The sequence below is a fragment of the Anolis carolinensis genome, chromosome 2, assembly GCF_035594765.1.
Source record: "Anolis carolinensis isolate JA03-04 chromosome 2, rAnoCar3.1.pri, whole genome shotgun sequence".
In the NCBI taxonomy this organism is placed as follows: domain Eukaryota; kingdom Metazoa; phylum Chordata; class Lepidosauria; order Squamata; family Dactyloidae; genus Anolis; species Anolis carolinensis.
Genome location: NC_085842.1, coordinates 226,716,941 through 226,737,267, shown reverse-complemented (window position 1 = coordinate 226,737,267; position 20,327 = coordinate 226,716,941). Strand labels below are relative to the sequence as shown.

The 20,327-nt window shown below is 38.2% G+C and overlaps 1 protein-coding gene across 1 annotated transcript in view; it reads right to left on the bottom strand.

Annotated features, from left to right (window-relative positions):
• The window catches only part of lpar1 (lysophosphatidic acid receptor 1), a 70,610-nt gene that overhangs the window by 31,681 nt on the left and 18,602 nt on the right, over nt 1-20,327 (bottom strand). The window contains exons 2-3 of the mRNA XM_003227186.4: nt 12,037-12,204; nt 8,115-8,862 (exon numbers count right to left, since the gene is read on the bottom strand). Of these exons, the coding sequence (XP_003227234.1) occupies nt 8,115-8,862; nt 12,037-12,096 (808 nt within the window). The 5' untranslated portion in view covers nt 12,097-12,204. The remainder of the gene's footprint in view (nt 1-8,114; nt 8,863-12,036; nt 12,205-20,327) is intronic.

Genomic DNA, 20,327 nt, shown 5'->3' with positions numbered 1-20,327 from the left:
GAAAATGTGACAGATAATGTAAGAGAAAATATAAATCTATGAGTAAGCTGGCATTTAAGTTTTGATGAGTTTTAAGGTATACAATGACAAATATTACAAAGAGGAAAAATTACTTATTTTCTCTCTCTGCTTCTGCCCCTCCGCAACCTCGCTGCAAAGTACTTACTCATAACTACTCTAAAAGGAATTTTAGCTACAGCTGTGCAAACAATGATCTGCTTTATGGGTAATTTAAAACTACTTAAAACTCATCTATCTTTCAAGATCTTTAGGTGCACTATAGCATCCCAGGAGAGCTGAATTCAGTAGAGTACAATAAAGTTATACTATCTCACCACTTTCCTTAGGGCTCCCTCTCATGGACTGGATAGTATCAAGCATTTATTTATCACACAGCCCAACAACAACAAAGAAAATTGCACTGGATAGACCACAGCAGCTCTAGTTTCTTAGGTATGCATTGTCAAAGGCTTTCATGGCTGGAATCACTGAGTTGTTGTGAGCTTTCTGGGCTGTATGGCCATGTTCCAGAGGCATTCCCTCCTAATGTTTCACCCACATCTATGATCGACATCCTCAGAGGTTGTGAGGTATATTGGAAACTAAGCAAGTGGGGTTTATATATCCATGGAAGATCCAGGGTGGAAGAAAGAACTCTTGTCTGTTCAGCGTGAATGTTGTAATCACCTTGATTAGCATTAATGGCCTTGCCAGCGTCAAGGCCTGGCTTCTTCCTGCCTGAGGGAATACTTTGTTCAGAGGTGTTAGCTGGCCCTGATTGATTCACGTCTGGAATTCCTGTTTTCAGTGTGTTGTTCTTTATTTACTGTTCTGATTTTAAAGTTTTTAAAATACTGGTAGCAATATTTTGTTCATTTTCATGGTTTCCCCTTTTCTGTTGAAATTGTCCACATGCTTGTGGATTTCAATGGCTGCTCTGTGTAGTCTGACATGATAGTTGTTACAGTGGCCTAGCATTTTTGTGTTCTCAAATAATATACTGTGTCCAGGTTGGTTCATCAAGTACTCTGCTATGACTGACTTCTCTGGTTGAGCCATGATATGGTTATCATGAATTTCTATGGGCAAGTAGATGCCATGTGTTCTGAATCTCTAAATATAGAGCTGATATGAGAAAACTGGTACCATTTTTGGAATCAGCAGGTCAAATATAGAAACAAGGCTAACTTTTGAGGCACCAAAATGTATGTTGGGCAGTGTTATTTTACACTTGGCAGTACTCTTAGAATCTGTGTGGGTTAAAACTGAAAATGTATCCGAATCTGTGGGAATGAGGTGAAATGACTTATTCCTCCCTTGCATAAGAAAACACTGGGCTAGTTCATACATCTCTTATTTGAATAAGACAAAATATTACTAAGCTTTCAGAGTTCTGCTCAATCTTGTGTTTCCCCCCTTTCCAATAAAGATTGACATACAATTCAATACCAGTTGAATTATTGTTGTTCTGTGCTTTCAAGTCATTTCTGGTTTTGGGAAACCTTAAGATGATCGTATAAAATTTGTTTTGGTTGTGTGTGTGCATATATGCCTTTGCCTTTCTCTGAGATAGACATAATGTAACTTGCCCAAGGCAGTCATAGTCAGAACATTGAGGTTAAGGCAGTGGTTCTCAACCTGTGAGTCCCCAGGTGTTTTGGCCTACAACTCCCAGAAATCCCAGCAAGTTTACCACCTGTTAGGATTTCTGGGAGTTGAAAGCCAAAACATCTGGGGATCCACAGGTTGCGAACCACTGGGTTAAGGGCTTTTCAGAATAAGCCATGGTTTAATATCCTCACATGTTATTATTGCTTCCCACTTTGGGTTAAATGAGAAACTTAATGGAAGACTATCTGGCTACCTGGTCTGATTACAAAGACACTTTTTTGAATGTAGCCAGTTTGCCATTCAAGTTTCACAGAAAGTGGCTTTTCTATAGCATTGATTTCTTCCTAATTCCTCCCTCAATACATTGCAATTTTCCATGCCTCCTCTATCTTATATTCTTGGTGGCTTGAGCAGTGAGAATATAGCTGCTTCCCTATATCAAGGACATGGGACAAAGCTTTGTGTTAGTAGAACCTAAGCAACACATGTAACACACAAATGTTTTTTTATTTTTCTGGGAAATTCCATACAGCAAAGTAGCAAAGTTATACTTTCAGCATCTCAGTTCTGAACAAATTTACTCAGTGGGGTTTCAGAGTGACTCGGATCCAGAAAAATATGCTTAAAACTTTACTTTGTTTGAAGTACTCACTATGTTCCAGAAAATTCTCTTTTCAAAAGCGTATTTCAAAAGTATAAAACTTTCCTATTATTGTTTGAATCACTGCCTGACCAAGGTCCAGTTTCATGCTCATGTATGCTATATAAATCAATTATACATAAATCCCAGACCAAAGAGGCACAGTGTGGAAAAAGAATTCTATGTCTTCAGTTACTTTAGAAATTTCAAAAGCAGCCTTGTTAAAAAGAGAAAAGGGCTTGAACTATGAAATCATTTCCTTCTGTTTAAAGTATTTTACTCAGGAGAGGGGGGAGAGCATAAGCCGAGTAGGGAGGGGAAATCTCCTCTGTTTTGGTTTTGCTCTGGGATTCAACCATCTTGTGGGATGATGCAGAGTGCCAGCTCCCGACTGTTCCATCCAGAGGTTCAAGTCATCTTAGTCATGAATCAAACAATGAAAGCTCTTGTGAAAAGTGGCTGGATCCCACATCACCCATGCCACCAGGAGGATATCTGTCCTCCCCACTGCCTCCCTTGGAGAAAGGAAAGCCATCCAGTTCACACAATGCAAGGCTGTAAGGGGATGGGAGGCACAATGTCATTCATTTACTGCTGCAGATAAACAAGATTCATTTGTTTGGCCCTTGTACAAATGCAGAGGGGATGGAAATGCATCCCATTCATTCAAAGGACCCTCATCCCGCCCCACCCTCAGCTATATTAGAAAGGGATGGAGAAAAAGAGAAGTTGTTTGAGTTATGATGTGGGCTTAAATGGATTCAGAGGGACTTGAAAAATTATGGCATTCAACTATTTAAACACACTGCTCTGCTATATATCTGAGTGGACTAAGGAATATGTTAGGAATACATTCTGAAGGACTGCACGATCACTATGACCATACACTAGAAAGTAAAAGTTTGTATTATGCAAGCACTGATGGTTGCCATTAAATGTTCTATCTTATAAACTCATTCCTGTGGTTTGCTCCAATTTACAATCAGTCACGAATGTGTAACCTAGAGTGACACATTCATAATATATCAATAGTGGAAGGAATACATAGGGATTGCAAATGTTTTGCAGTGCTGAAATACTGGGTACCAGCCACTGTGAGCAACATGGATCTGTTCTCCAGTTGATTAGGATGCAGTTGACTGATGAATCCATTAACCCAGCAGCTTTGGAAAAGGAGAGGAGGTTCATTGCTCCCCCAAGCTGCTTTGTCTACTTAATAATGAAGAAACAGGAAGCGAAGGGCAGGCAGTGCAGGAAAGAGGGAGAATTATTTGCTTCTTTTTTGGGGGGGGGGGGCATTGGGTTGCTACATTTGGCATGGGGGTGGGCTAAAATCCCAACCAGTCTGAACTGGCTTCTGCATGGCTGGGCTGGTGTCTCAGGACCCCCTTATCCTGTCACCTCACACAAGGATGCCAGTTATGTCCTTATGTGTAAGGGCCCTAAGTTAGGAAGATTTCGAGCACTTAAAGCCTAGATGCTGACCTCACTGCTTTAGACTTTTTTTCTAAAAGAATGCAAATATTTTCTTATTCCTTTCCTTCCACTTCAGAGCGAGAGACTTCATTTTGTCTTAGGCTCAGATGCAACAGGCTAGTGCTAGGTCACTATGGCAGCCTGCGTGCGCTTTTTCTCTACAGAGAATTGTATACAAGGTTTACTGATGCATAAAGCCCCACGTTTATTTGGAAAAATGCATGCAACATGTGGATAAACATTCAGTAATCTTTTCCACATGAATGTTTGAGAGCATATATTAGGTCTATTTAGCTTTTCCAGTACCAGGAAATAAGAGTTTTGGCAGAGACGGGCTGCTAACTTCGCCATTCGTGCTGTATAGAAAGAAATGCCAGCAGTGGAATATTGAATTTTCCATTCATTTGCTCTTTTAATCATGGTAGCCCTCTCACTATGAAGGATAATTGGCAGGTTAACCTTCTGTTTGGGAAACTCTATTAAACATTTCAGTTGGGAAGAATCCAATGCAATTTGATAAGATGCAACAGAATTACACATTTGGAGGTCTTGCTTTCAGAGAAGTGCAGGATGTCTTACATTCTTTTGCTAATCTAGTGATAGATTCTGAATCCCCATGCTCTGACACTAAACAAAATAATCTGCCAGAGATCATAAGTCATATATGTATGTATGTGAGAAGGTTTTGACAGGCTGGGAAAGACAGAGTAATTAAACAATAAGAATACTCTTATTACTGATTATTTTTCTTCATATTTTACAAAGATATCATTAACAGCGTTATGTACACTTCAGTATCTGAGCCAATAAGCATTAGGGCTGGGCTTTAGCACAGCTGGTAAATCACCCACAGTAATAAGATCTACCAAACGAAAGGTGGCCAGTTTGTAGCTCGGTCGGAGTGAGCACCCGACCATCAAGTCCAGCTCACTGTTTACCAAAGCAGTTCAAAAACAGTTTAGAGCTGTAAGTAGAGAAATAAGGTACCGCTAATTAGCAGGGAAGGTATTTTACGACACCCTAAAGAACAAGACCAGAAATGTGGTGACCAAAAGGAAGGTGGAAGGAGGAAGTGCTAATGGCTCTTCGTCATAGAGAATGGAGCAACAGCACTCTGCTGTGACTGAATCTGAACTCAACCTCCAAGGCACTGAAACTGGACTTTGAGGCAACATACCTCCTTTCTGTCTGTTCTGTTCTGTCCTGTCTGTCCAAACGACACTGAATGTTTGCCATGTATGTGTACTGTGATCCGCCTTGAGTCCCCTTGGGGAGATAGAGCGGAATATAAATAAAGTGTTTTGTTGTTGTTGTTGTTGTTGTTTTTATTATTATTATTAAAGCAGAGAGAGACACTTGGGTAGGGGACAAGTGACAATTCCCCTCCTCATCTTCCAATGAACTGCATCCTGCCCTGTCCCCCATATGTCTAACCACCTCTATTTTCCTCTTAAGTCCCTTTCAAAACGATTACCAAAAGTGATGTCAGATCACTTCTCATCACCATTATGAAAGAGACCTCAGGGGAACAGAGGGACATTTTCATGTACGTAATGGGAAGTTAGCAGTTGCTGTGTGGGTAGGCTGTGTGTGTGTGTTTCCATGTCTTTTCTGTCAGCTTTGGTTGAGTATCACACTCATTTTCTTTTTAAATAGGGGTGCTTAGATGACTGGTGGAGGGCTTCAAGGGTGGCAAAAGTTGGTTCCAAGTGTGTTCTTCTGTGCTGGGGTAAAGTCGGATGACTTTAAACAGCTGTGGCCAATTCTGAATCAGAACCAGTCCTATTATTTACGATACCACAAAGTACGGGTGACCTCCAGAACTTCAAGGAAAGCTCCAGAGCATCCTCCAATTTTGTTTAATATGGAACAAGGCTGCACTAAATGGCCTTGGTAGACATTAGGGTGAATTGACCCTGTGGGTAATGTGAATGCCACAGAATCCATTCATTCCCAATGCATCCAATTTGGCTGATGTAAATAAGCCCTATGTGCATAAAGTAAGTGGTATAAGACATTCCGAGAATAAGAGTTAGTGACTTTGACAACATAATAATTTTTATAAAGAATGATTTAGGTTTATATTCCATATGTCACAGATTGTTGAATACACTCATCACATAACATTTCAGTGTGTTCAACTGCTATTTCACACCCCGCCTTACCAAGAATATTGCCAAAACTCACTACTGTGGGCTTTATATACCAGAAAACAAAATTAATTCCTTTTATTCTGCACAAAATCGGTAATTATAAAAAGAGAAAATATTTTAATTGACTGAAATGTAAAGCAGAGTGCCTAAGAGTATTCTTCCAGGAAAGACTGTGTAATGGGAGCTGATGTATAAATATTTATAAAACCACAGCACACGCCTGCTAGAAACTTAACAATTACTATCAAAACAATGGAAAAGCTACCACTGTTGCTCAGTGACGCTCACACTGATATGAGATATGACTAACACTAACCAACCTATAAATATTTTGTGTTATAAGATCAGGAAAATCTTACTGTCAGCACTAAAAATATAGTTGATTTTTTTTTATCAAACCAACATTTTGACAAAAACTTTTGACTATAATTTCTAGACTTATGGAAGAGTATACAGGGTAGTTATGCACACTAGGCATTAAGGACCAAGCAAAATTTTCTTTCTTCTTTCTTGTTGTACCAACACAATAAAAACCCCAATAAATACTTTCAAACAGTATCTATCTCTATATATCCTATACATGTTTGAAAAAGGTTACATTCCAGTATGATCCCAGCATGAATGAAGCCAGTATAGAGTGCCCTCTTCTCTTCAGCAGCATCAGAAATTTGGGCTTATATGAGAAAACTCTGTGACATGGATCCAGCCAACAAGTACATCAGAAGATGGTTACAAAATAGCATCGGTCCAGTGATATATGTAATACACTATAGGGTCTAAATGGGATAACATTGCTTTTCGTTTTGTTTTGTATTTTATTGTATTTTAACATGTTGGAAACTGCGTTGGGACCCTTTGTGTGATAAAAAAGGGATATAAATAAAGATTTATCACAAGAAGAAAGAAGATGCATCTCGAACGTGCAAGGATTAGGATGTAAGAGTTCAATTTTGCCTATGTGGTAACAAAAACAAGAGTGGGCAACTGCTTAAGGTCTAAGGGCCTCTTTGTGAGAAGCACAGCCCACCATCCAAGTTTAAAAATCAGGAAATTGTCAGAAATCAGTGTTTAGTTTTTCTTTCTCTTTTATGAGACCTGTGTGGGTTTTCGTTTTCAGGTCTTTGTACCCTCTTCAGACAGAAAATCACCATTTCGGGAAGCATCTCCGAGAATAACATGGGGAAATAAATATGTAGAGGGGCTACAGGGAGCTGAGGACTGGAAAATGATCTTGAGGCCTGTATATAATAAACAATGTGTGACTTTGCATGTAACTTCAATGAGGGAAAATTTCTATTGAAGAACTCATTGTTACAAAAATAAAGCTAAAAAAGCTCCACGTTTTTAAAATAAGGCTGTGAATTCTTTGTTTTTAAAGAATCTTGTTTTCAGAACCCCCCCGCCCCAAGAAGCATGTTTTTCACTAAAATTCATGAGCCAAGTCCAATCTTTTCTTTTTTAATGTGGCTTTATCTCACATATATTTCTTTTATAATTTTATAAAGATGAGAGATTATGATTATTTACACCTCAATTACATAAATTATCTAGAAGACTATCTGAATAGCATATTTTTTTTAAAAATCTCTGAACAGTAATACATCTGTACCAGAAATTGCTGCAAAATCCTTCTTTACAGCTAAGATTCAAAAAAGTTACAATTTAGACACAAATGTAAAACTTTGCGTTTGCCTCCCCCTTTACATTATATTAAATTTATTAAATAATTGAATAACGTTTTAGATAACTGCTGAATTGATACCACTTCTGTCTGTTTTATGGTGTTTACCTTTTGTGCTGTGTTTTAATGGCCAGCGAGTCCACAATAAAGGTTGAATTGGACAGGATACAACAAGTGTTATAATTACTGTCATCACTATGGCAGAAAATGAAATAGTGGTCCCCAGTAGATTCCAGTAATAAATATAGCCCACCCCACAATATAGAAGTTGCTCACCACAGATATAAAAACAGAAAAGCATATTGAAAAGCTATTATTCATCTCAAAAAACTAAGTATAATTTGACAGAATCCAACTAAGTCATCACAGATGCAGGTACTGCTGAAATGGCAAATATTTCCTGTTGGCTTGGCAATGTACATGTCTCTGGAGGATTTTTTGTATTATAAAAACCTTTCAGCATGTAGCATTTGCATAAAGTGCATGAGTTGAGGGATCTTAATTATGTTCCATTATGAAGACAATACAGAAACATTCTGTTAAAGGTACTCACCAAGCACAATGACCACAGTCTTCAGAAGACTCATCATGGTATCCCGATTCCTACGTGGCCCAGAACTGTGCCTAGACATTCTCATAGTCCTCTGGCGCACATACCCAAAGATATGAGCATACAAGACCACCATGACTACAAAGGTGACCAGGTTGAAAATAGCCCAGAAAACCAAGTAAGAGTCACTGTAGAGTGGTGCCATGTTGGAACAGTGAGTGAGGTCACAGATGCAATTCCAGCCGACACTTGGTATAGCGCCCATAACAATAGCCATAGTCCAAATGACGACGATGACCACTACTACTCGTCGATTACTCATCCGCGTATGTAGCTGCATGCGGAACACAGTGATATGCCTCTCAATGGCAATGGCTAACAGGTTGGCAACAGAGGCTGTCAGGCTAGTATCAATGAGGCCCTGACGAAGGAGCCATGTGCTTACAGTCAATCTTCTAGTGTTGGGTCCCGTGTTAAACATTAGATAAAAATATGCCAGCCCTGCAAAGAAGTCAGCAGCCGCCAAATTCGCCATAAGATAATAAATAGGAAAATGAAAACGCCGGTTCACATAGATAGCCACCATAACTAAGAGGTTAGCTAGCATGATGAAGACGCATACTGTAATCCCAAGGCCCATCACAAGCTTGCTCACAGTGTTCCATTCAGTGGCTAGATATTTTCCACTTCTGTTATAAAAGAAGGCAATGGTCTCATTGTAGTAACACTGAGGTTCACTCATGGCTGTGGACTGAAAAGAAAGAAGAAAACAGACTTACAATTTCGAAAGTGAATGTACTGAAATATCAGAAGAAAGAAAAACAAAACTCGAAAAGGCAACTCAACATACATACAAACCAAAAATTGAAAAGATTAAGACCATCTCACTATAATTACATCTTGGGCCTGCATCAAAGCTATTTCATGCTAGGTCACATGAATGTCTGCATTAGAACACAGTTCTGATTTATTCCAGTTTAAATGTTGCCTTCCAGAGCATTATATATTAATAACCTCTAGCCCCATTTTAGAGAAATACATTTCCACGGGTTCTCTAGGGAGAGGGAGCAACTACTAAAGCAGTTTATGTGTGTAATGTTGCTATATATTCTCGAATACATGTTATCATATGCTCTTAACTATTTAGAGAAACTAAAGTGTGAAGGACGCATCATAACAGAAAGGTGTCTATGATATCCCCTCAAATTCATTTTCTAATAACTGTGAAAAGTCTTAAGTGGCCAATGTCAAAATCAGTATTTATGGAAAACCATCCAGAGAATGTTCCAATGCCTGTTGTTCATTCATACTGTTCAACTAGATATAATTTCTTTATTTTTTTCCAGACTGGCAGAAGCTGAAAAGTCAACAGGTTCATTTAAGAATTGGTCATTCATCTCTGCTTCTCTGTTAACAGAGAACATAAATTAGCTAAAAGACTTATGATAAGCTTGCAACTAGATGTGAAGATCCAAAAACATTTATATTACTACGGACGTTCAAGAATATATACAGCATAAAAAATGGATTTGCTTCAGGCATATACAGTAAAAGTACAAAACCTTAACTTCTTCCATACTTCATTCATGGGGATCAGCTATCTACTACGTAATCTAGCTTGTCATTAACTGGAAGCAAACAAATTCTTCCTTTAAAATGCTGTTAAAGAAGATGTGGTCAAAGGGTTAAACTCTAAAAAAAAAGTCTAACTTTTATGCTTATACAAAACAAAACAAAACTATTGTTTGAATATCTTCATCTTTTAACTTGTGTAGAATCTACTTGCAAATTATTTTAATTTCAGTAGTAGAGCACTATTTACATTTGCAAGGACTGAAAGAGTCAAGAAAATCCTACTATCTATTTTCTCCAATTTACAATTGAATGGAAGACATGTACCAGCTGTCAAAGGAGGTAATCTGGTCTGGCAAAGGAAATTCTTAAAACCATGTGTTAAAAAGGAATTTTAGGAACTGAAAGGCTGTGGAAACAACTGTGTGTGTCAGGAAGGTCAGAAACCTAGTTGGAAGCTATGATTACAAACATCCAGAGCCCCTGTTGGAAGCTATGATTACAAGACTCCACAGAGTGCAAGGAGAAAACCAAAGAGGGTGTTGACCTTCCTTACTATTTATGCAATGTGAAAATTACTACAAAGGAAAAAAAACTTCAGGAAGGGAGAAAATAGAATAGACACAAGGCAGTCATACTATTCTTAACTTTTTATTTAGTTAAGAAAGAGTTAATACATCCAAAATGTAAAGTGTCAGATTTCTAGTGTTGCTTCCAGTTGCTTCCATAAATTTCACAGGAAACACTTCCAATGGAGTTGACATTGTGATAATTAGACTGTTAACTGAGTATGAGGGCCAAATTATCATTTTGCAAATGGAATTATCATTCGGAGAATAGAATATTCATGACAACTCCTCTTGATATTTTATTTCAGTGTTTGCTGCTTTTTGCTTAGATATTCCTCACTTACCTGTGAAAAGCGAGTAAGCAAAATATTGATTCAAAATACTTTTTGACTTTTGGAATCCAGTCTTAACAGGAACTAATTCCTGTTTTAACAGGAATTATCAGACAATTCAATTTTGACTTAAAAAAACAGTAACAGTTAGATCAATGGTCAAAACCTATACAAATGCAAATAACATTGATTCAAAGTTTTGCTTGTTTTTGTGGATGTCTTCCGGAAAAAGGAAACAAATATACAACTAAGTAAACAGATGTTCACTAGGAAAAAGCATACATCTTGATTACAATTAATTCTAAATGTTGTCACACAAAAGAAGAAATGTGTGAAAACTTCCAATCCTTGCCTGATTTGTTTGCTTTGTAAAGGGTTTTCTGCCTGATACTTGAACTTATCTTCAGGCAATTATAACTAATTATAATAGGGGCGGCAGCACACAAGCATTTATTGTGCTAACTTCTATAAGACCAGAAAAGAAAATAATGCAAGATATGCTCCTTCTCTGATATTGCATGGGTCTATCTACAGTCACACGACTATTTCTACACATGGTGTGTCGTTTTGTGTCATTATGTGGAATAACTTATTTCCCCTTGTTTTTCCCCATGATACTGCTTACTGCCACCAGGAGAACACCATGTAGATTAACTGGAGGTGAATCCCTGTGATCAAAGAGTACATACAAAGTACCTCTCCAGGTAAATAGACACCAAATGGAAGCAATTTCAAAATGGGCATCATATGATGTCGTATTGTGAGAACTGATGGAAACTGATTATTTGACTTTAGATTTATCTGAAGAAAACCTATCTCACCTTAGCTTTTAAGACGTGTCAGAGCTTTATCTTATCTAGAATCATAAAATAACTTCCCCTTTATAAGCCACAAATGACTTGACTAAGCGTCTTAACTGCTTCTACATTTTTTGTGGTCAAAACCATCTCATGTTCTACACTACAAAGCAGGATATAGGTAATATCCTGTGACTCAACCTATACTTCACATACAATATGTTGACTGAGATTAATAGATTTTTAAAATCCAGACTGTAAATCTACCGGGTGGGAGAAGAATGCTATGCTCTGAAGACAGTAGTCTTTCTTTAAATATTATTTATTGGAATCATGCAGACAGAATAAGCTCTAGATGTATTTGAGGTATTTCTTGAAGCTGGTATCAGAAAGTTGTCGGCATTGATGTAAGAATTACATTGTATTGGACTTTTGAGACCAGTCCAACACAGAGATCTACTTAGTGATATGTGAAAAGGCTTAAAATTCATCTCAATTTCAACTCTTCCTTGGCTGACTCACTATGCACTCTGTCCATCTAACACGGCTCAGAATTTCTTACCCATGGAAAGCATAGAAATTTAAGCTTGGCAGCTGTGCCAACATACAAAATATTCTGAAGCTCTACTGTTAAATTTAGAACTCTCTGCATTACCTCGATTAGCTGTGGTTGTGTCATCATAGAAAACGGCACTTCAGCTGAAGGATCCGCCATGGTTACACAATAGATGAGTGGTCTTTGGACCCTTTCTACTTCCACGGGACAAATGTTTGGATAGTCTTGAGGTTCTTTGTCAGTTCTTAATCATGCTGACATTTGGCCCTAGAAGACAAAAACATGATTAAGTAATGTATAAAAAAATCAAGTACAATGCATAAAGTGACAAAAGACCAAACTCTGAATTTCTAGTAATTATTTTCAATTCACCCAATCTTTCAGGATAATAACGTAAGAAAAAAACAAAAGACTATATCACAAGTGCAACCAACAAATTATTGAAAGTAGCACATGAAAAGAGAGAATATATATAAGACTGCATCTATAAATATATATATATAAGAGAATATATATAAGACTGCATCTATAAATCCACATGCAAATCCTATGTATGCATTTAGTCTTTGGAAAGTGATGAATTTTTCTGTGCCTCTCCCATCAATATGTTAAGTTTGGCAACATGTAAATGCCCAACCTAATAATTATATATGGTTTGTGAATAAGATAGATGTCTAGGACTTGCTCATTCTCCAGAACTTAATGAAAAATATGTACTCTTGAAGTACAGTGCATCTTGACATATACTCTGTCACCATAAAGCAAAAATGGACCTTCCCGATTCCCTTCCTTCTTGCACAACCTCCAGATGGTGAAGAAAGTGAGGGAGGAATCTAGAGCTGGAAGAGACCACATGGACCATCCAGTTCAACCCCCAGCCATGCAGGAAAAGGACAATCAAAACAAGAAGATCATCTTCAGATGGTTTATGAAGCAACTGTATTTCTTCAGTTTTAAGATGTGCTTTCCCCCATATAAGCATCTCTAAAAATGGGGTGCATCTTAGAATCATGGGTAAGATAGATATTTTGTTCTTTCTTTTCTGTTGGTGGTACTGAAATTAGTGTGTGTCTTACAATGAGTGGCATCTTATAATCAAAGAAATATGGTATTTGGCATGGTTGTCAGAGGGGAAAAGTACCTCTACTCAATATAATACACTGACATGGCAAACCAATACATGAATTACATCAATCAATCAAATTATTAATGCTCCGACCAATGGTCATATGCATTTACACCAATATCTAACAAGCATCTATACAAAACACTGTAAAATCCAACAGTTAAAAGCAGAAGCATGAATTATATATAATTCAATATATAGTAAACTATAAACCAAGAAAGCAAGTGTGGCGAACTATGACTCAGGAAAACAGGGTTCAAATTCAGTCTTGAAAACCCTGACATCACAATGTAGCGGAAACCAGACTTCCCCTCTTCTCAGCTTGTCGTGTGTCTTGTGCGGACGCAGTGGAAGTAGGAGACAGACAACTGGAGGTTTTTTCTTTTTCTTCCAAAGAAAGCAGTTTACTAGAGTTCCTGCAGCTGCAGAGGTTCATCCCACGCACAACTAGATGCTGAAAAGGGAGAACCCCGCAGACAGGGTCGAGTGTCTATTTATACAATTCAGTGGGTTCAGTTTACGACCGCCCACATATCAAACCATTGGTGCATATTTGTGGTGCAGTATTACATTTCATTACTTTCGTTTCTCTCAAAACACATGATTTCAGGGAAACCATGTGATAACCCATCGGCTGTGTTCCTGGCCTGCTCGTACCTCCTTATATGGCCATTTCCTCCTACCCCTTCATTCCTGCCTTATTCCCCCATTTTTTTTTTTTTTTGCGAAGCGTGTATACAAAAGCTGAAGCAAACTAAATGAGCAGACTTATGGGTCCCTCCAAACCCTTCTAGCTTGCAGCCAAGCTATCTTTTCAGTGGAAAATGAGCGCAGAATAGCATTTGTACATAGTTTCATCACCAGAGGTAAACAACACATGAGGATTAAAAATATTAATCAGGTTTTAGAAAGGACATAGTCCACAGTAGAATTCTGATCTAGCCCAGTCATTTGGCTTCTTCCGATGATGGATTTGTTGCTATGGCCAGAGGTGGCCATTCACATACATGTCCAACTTTCAGGTCTTTTCAGTCTTTGGCATAAAGTCAAACTGGGGGTGTGTTTCCTCTTCCTTGATCAAAGGAATAATGTTCAGTTAATTTGAAGAAAGTCTCTTTGTCCAATCAAGTCTCTAGTCTCTAAGAATTGTCTCTGTGTAAAGAAAAAGTCTGTAAAGAAAATCTCCATCTCTCACAGGGCTTTAGCTGTCATACCCAGTATGTGTGGCGTGGGGTAGACTTAAACTCCTACGGGTTTTGGATTCCAAAACAGGCCTTCCAGTAATAATGCCTTATGGATCTCCATTTTGGAAAACAGGCCTCTCAGTAACAATGCCTTATGGATCTCCAATTTAGGAACAGGAGTCCAAAAAAGCTGAAAAAAAAAGCAGGAAGACAGTGAGAGAGAATGGGGGAGGGGGAACGGATTACCCATCTGTCGATCATCCTGTTCGGCATCACTTTTGTCTCAGCCAATCTTGTTGAAATCCCTTGTCTCTCCACGGGTGGGGCAGGTAGGCCACTATTCAGCTCCCAAACGACCCCTCCATGGCCTCTTGAGAAATGATTCCTCCATGGGCCTTCTTTCGCGATCTGCAGTAATCCTTTTTACTCTGGTCCTGCTGCAATGGTTAACTTATTTTATTCTTTGTCACATTGTCTCCGTGCTATATCCTCCTTTTGGCTTAAAAAGCAAGGTTGTTAGATGGCATATGAAAAAGTCCCTCATTGTCTCTCAAATCCGTCAAAAATCCGAATTATTTGCAATGTCCCATTACAAAAGGTCCTATCCAGGAGAGTTGGGTCAAAATAGAAAATTGTATGTTGTTGAGTTGGTCAGCCCTTACAGCCTCCAGCCTGATGCCACACTCCATCACAGCCTTAACACTCAGCAACACCTATAGGCCCTCCCAGGCCTCTCAATAAACATGTCTCATAGACTTCTGGGTTTATCCCATACAGGAGTTCAGGACCTGTAGCAAAAAACAATGAGAGGGAAAAGAAGGGGAGGGAAATACTCATCCTTCCAGGCTGTATGGCTCTTGAAGCACTCTCTCTAGTCGTTTCGCTCACATCCACGGCAGGCCTCCTCAGAGGTTGTGCCTTTGACAACACACTCATCTGTCTTGAAATCCAACAAAATCTTTCTTCTCCGCATCTTTTTCTTTTCCTTTCCGCAAACGATTTAACAATCGTGTATCCACTTGCTGCAATGCAATCTTCCACTCCAGTCCTGCTGCAGTGTTAAACTTACTCAATTCCCCTTTTACACCGACTCGTTGAACAGCTCAAAATTTGTTAGTAACACACGTTGAAAAGCCTCCTGCCGCTTCTCAAATCTGGCAAAATCCAGGCTGGGGGCGATGGAAAAAATGCCCCTATTTGCATGATCTAATGTCCCGTTTACAAAAGTCCTAGTCCTTCCTTTCCGTAACCTTTAGAAAGAGTTGGGCCAAAATCACAAAGTCCAGAATCCAAATCTCACAAAATTATTATGAAGCAACATGAGACGTAGCCAATTATATCATGTCTTTGGTTCTCAAAAGGATAACTTTTTATCACTTGGGCACTAGCTCCCTTTTTGAATAAAATGTCAATCAAAAATTTAAAAATCAATGTCAGTTCTTAATCCTTCTGTGTCAGGAATATGGGGTCAATTTTTTTTTTCAAAAATAATTTATTTTTATTTTTTTCTTAATAAACATAATCTTTATTCTCTGTAGTTATACACATTTTAAGATGCTTTTAAAAATTCAAACTTTAAACACCTTTATTATGTAGGAGAACGCAGTAAGAAAATAAAGTCCATCAAAAATGTAAACCCTCCAGCATTCTCCTTTCCAAAACATTCATTCACATTCCTTCTCCTTCTTCTTGACTCACCAAGATCACCTGTATTCCAAAGTGCTGCAAAAAAAGAAGAACCTCCAACATTTCCCTATAACCTGTAAGGGGTTTTAAGTCTGTAGAACAGGAAAAGGGGGAGTAGCCCACAGAGGCTTGAGTTTTCAAAAGTGCACTTGTTCAGGCTCATTTTTTTTTTCCTTGAGATTCAATTTCTGGGCAGATGTCCAGCTCTTATCTGTTGTATCACCATGTTCTCTAAAAACACTGAAGCATTGTTCTTTCAAAACAAGGAATTTTTTTTTCAAGCCTAAGACCATTTTTTTCCCCAAAAAAAAAATATCTACAGCTTCCGAATTTGCTTCTGAACAAATCTACTAACATTGTTTATAACTCTTTATGCATTTTGAATTCAACACATACATCTCATTCACACAAGGTCCACAGGAATTCTGATTAGTGGTTAGTTGTTTAGATAAAATCACACACTCTCTCTCAGCTCATGAAACATTCTCACCCAGTTGTCCCAAAATAAGTCCAAAGCAAGGATTTAAGATCCAGGTGAAAGACAGAACCCCAAAATATTATATATATATATATATATATATATATATATATATATATACACACACATTTACATCATCATTTTCTTTCTTTCTTTTTCTTTTTTTATTAAATTCACATTACATTTTTAAAACTTCACTAGTTCACAGCGGCTTTCATTGACCTTGGCTGTCCACTGGAATTCCATTATCTTTCTCTGGGCATTTCGCCTGAGTTTAACCAGAATGACAGGGAGTTTTTACCTTGGACTGTCTGCCAAGATTTTCCCACTATCTTTTTGGCATGAGGCCCAGGTGCAAAGGAAAACTTTTAAAGAAAACAGCTTTTGTTCCTCAGAAATAACAAGGAAAACTCCTTTGAAAGACACCACTTTAACAGCCTCCCTCCCTTTTTCTCGCCTCTCTGCAGCTTGTCAGCAAAAGCAAACTAACACAGACCCTCTTCGAATCAGATTTTTTCAACCGTAATAAAACATTTCTAGATATTTGTGCTCAACATTTTTTGTGTAAATCTATAGACTCATTTTTCATTTTCACTTCAATATTACCACGAAACATGCAGAACTTGAAACTCATTATTCCCCACACATGACAAAGAAATCAAACAGTTTTTTTTTTCCTTTCCCCGGGAGTTGCGACTCCTCATGAGCCCTGCACGACTTGGTCTTGGGGCACCCTCACAAGTCTTGTTCTCTGGGGAATTCCTTCTACGGCTCTACTTGCAACTGAGCCGAAATTGTCTAACATACACTGTAATGGGGTGGTGGATTTGAACCCACTGCCTCCCATCCTGCCTAATAGAGGGGACTGCCTTGGACTGGGCACCTGGACACTCAACGGTGTGTGTCAGGAATCACAAGACAGAACCCCTTTATATCTCCCTGGGAACCTTTGTGTCCCTCCCGGCGCTGTTCCCTTAGTGTCTCATTTTAACCACTATACTTGCCAGATTGCTGTAGACGTCGGACCAACCTTCGCCCCTGGGCTTTTCCCCTGGATCCTTTTCCTCCTAGCTGGTTTCTTTGGAACCTCGCTGTCGTTGCGGCTCCCACCGTCGGCCGGCGTTGGCATCAGAGGCAAGTACCGCAGCCGGTCTTACAATATTCAGGGGCCCCTTCTCGTCTCACGGTAGTTGCCTCTGGCCCCCATCGCCGAGTTGGGACCGTCCCGCCAACGGGATCCGTCTCCGATCTCCTGGCCCGTCTTATTGTGGAATCACGTCGGGGTCACCAGAAAATGTAGCGGAAACCAGACTTCCCCTCTTCTCAGCTTGTCGTGTGTCTTGTGCGGACGCAGTGGAAGTAGGAGACAGACAACTGGAGGTTTTTTCTTTTTCTTCCAAAGAAAGCAGTTTACTAGAGTTCCTGCAGCTGCAGAGGTTCATCCCACGCACAACTAGATGCTGAAAAGGGAGAACCCCGCAGACAGGGTCGAGTGTCTATTTATACAATTCAGTGGGTTCAGTTTACGACCGCCCACATATCAAACCATTGGTGCATATTTGTGGTGCAGTATTACATTTCATTACTTTCGTTTCTCTCAAAACACATGATTTCAGGGAAACCATGTGATAACCCATCGGCTGTGTTCCTGGCCTGCTCGTACCTCCTTATATGGCCATTTCCTCCTACCCCTTCATTCCTGCCTTAACAAAACACTGATATTATTTTCACAGTACTGCACTCCTTACACAAACATCCAATACTAACACAAAGTAAACAGACCTTATCACCTTGGACTGAAGTCTTGTTACTGTATCTGGTTTTTTAAAACTAGTTTTCTTAAACTGAAAAGATATCAATCATGTGGCCTGGACTAATTACTCAGAAACACTGTAAATATATATAAAAAAGTAGAAAATGCTAACTGTTCTTGTCCTTAGGAACTGGTAAAAAGGAGGTGAGATTAAAGGTGCATCTACACTGTAGAATTAATGCAGTTTGACAACACTTTGAAGTGCCATGGCTAAATGCTATGGAATTTTTGTAGTTGCTACTTTATATGGTTATTAGCCTTCTCTGCCAAAGAGTGCTGGTGCTACACCAAACTACAACTTCCAGGATCTCATAGCGTCAAGCCATATTATGTAAGGTGGTGTCAAACTGCATTAATTCTAAAATGTAGATGCACCCTAAGATGAAACTTTCTGCAATATTGCTAGAAAACCTCTAGCCTTCTAGACTCAAATAAACTTTACATATTGTAAAACAAGAACTTCTGCCTTTTGATTTCCTAGAGAACAGGGAATTTCATCTAAAATCCCATATATAAATTAAAGCACTATCAATAATCCCTTCATTTTAATCACTCTTAGAAGATGATGCAGGATTTATGAAAACCCTTCTACAGAGGAAAGCCAACTAACATAAGGATTTGGACTTTTGCAAAGTACTACATATTTTTGAAAAAAAATTCTTCTGAAGTTCCTACAGTGTTTTTTCTTTCTCTCTTTTGAGAATGGCTAATATCACTTAATGGTGGGAAATGAGTGGGAGAATGGGTGTAAATGAAGCTGGCAACAAAAAGACACAATACCCTTGGAAGAACTGTAGATAAAAAGCTTTCATGCAAACTAGAAATTTAGTAAGTAATAAGCAGCAATTCTCTCTTTAACTGAATAGCAATTACAATGGGCTGCACACAACCTTTAGAAAAAGCCAATAAATGGCAGCTATCACTAGAGTCACTTGAAAATATTTTTTTTCAAGCATCATCTAACGTACTTCATTTTATTTAAAAATGTGAGATGTTAAACCAATACCACTGCATTTAGGAGAGGAAAGCAAACTGGAAGGGAACAGAAGCTTTTTGTTCCTTGGCCAGGAACTTTTGCTGCAGCATTTCAACATCAAAGCTATCCTTTTCAGCTCAGATTCTGATAAGTATTTCGTGAGAAAAAACAATATTATAGACCTACTGACTGAAATATGGAGTAAAAATAAAAATCTAAACAAATTTTGCAATTAACACAAAGCCTTTCAAAAAAAAACCAACAACAACATAGACCAACAAATAAAGTCTTTTCTCATTTATTTCAACATGCATACTTCAGATAAACCCTTGCATACATAATGAAATATTTTAGATGCAATCCAAGTCTAAACATACATTTCATTTATATTTTAAATATATCTTATACCTGGAGCCTGAAGTTAATTTTACACCATACTTATACAACATGAAACAAAGTTTGTGGACAATGAACTATCAGAAAGCAAAGGTGTCCTGATCTCAGCCACCCATGTGGATAATTTCTGATTCTGGAGTACGTATTTCAGTTTTCTGAATAAGGGATGCTCAATTTGTAATGGAGATTTCTTACACATTCACACTTTTTATTTTTTTAAGTTCACTCTTCAAACAGCCTTTTATTTAAGTACTAGCCCATGAGCAAAAATTAAATTAAATTAAATGCACGGAAGTCAGTGGGTTGATGGAGGACGCAAAAGAGTTCTCTATACCTTTTTAAAAGCGAAAAATTCTTGGCTAATTTTGGTCATGAAGGATCAATGAATAATTTTAGCAAAGTTCTCCCCACTGTGGCAAAATCTTTGAAAATGGATAAGGGTTTGAAGAGTATTCATAGTATTTGCACATGGTTTTATGAATATATACTGAAAATAACATTTCTCAAGCAAACATTTAAATGGCTAGAAGTATATTATAACTTGTTTTATATAACTCCTTTTAAATACCATTATTTTTCTCTAAAGAAGTTTTACATTATTATTACCATTTGTATTCATGGGGCATTGTACTCCATATATGACATCAGTCAAATGCTGAATAGATGATTTGTGACACAGAGGAAAAAATGATTTTTTGTGGATTATTAGTAGCAGACCAAGTACCACCAAA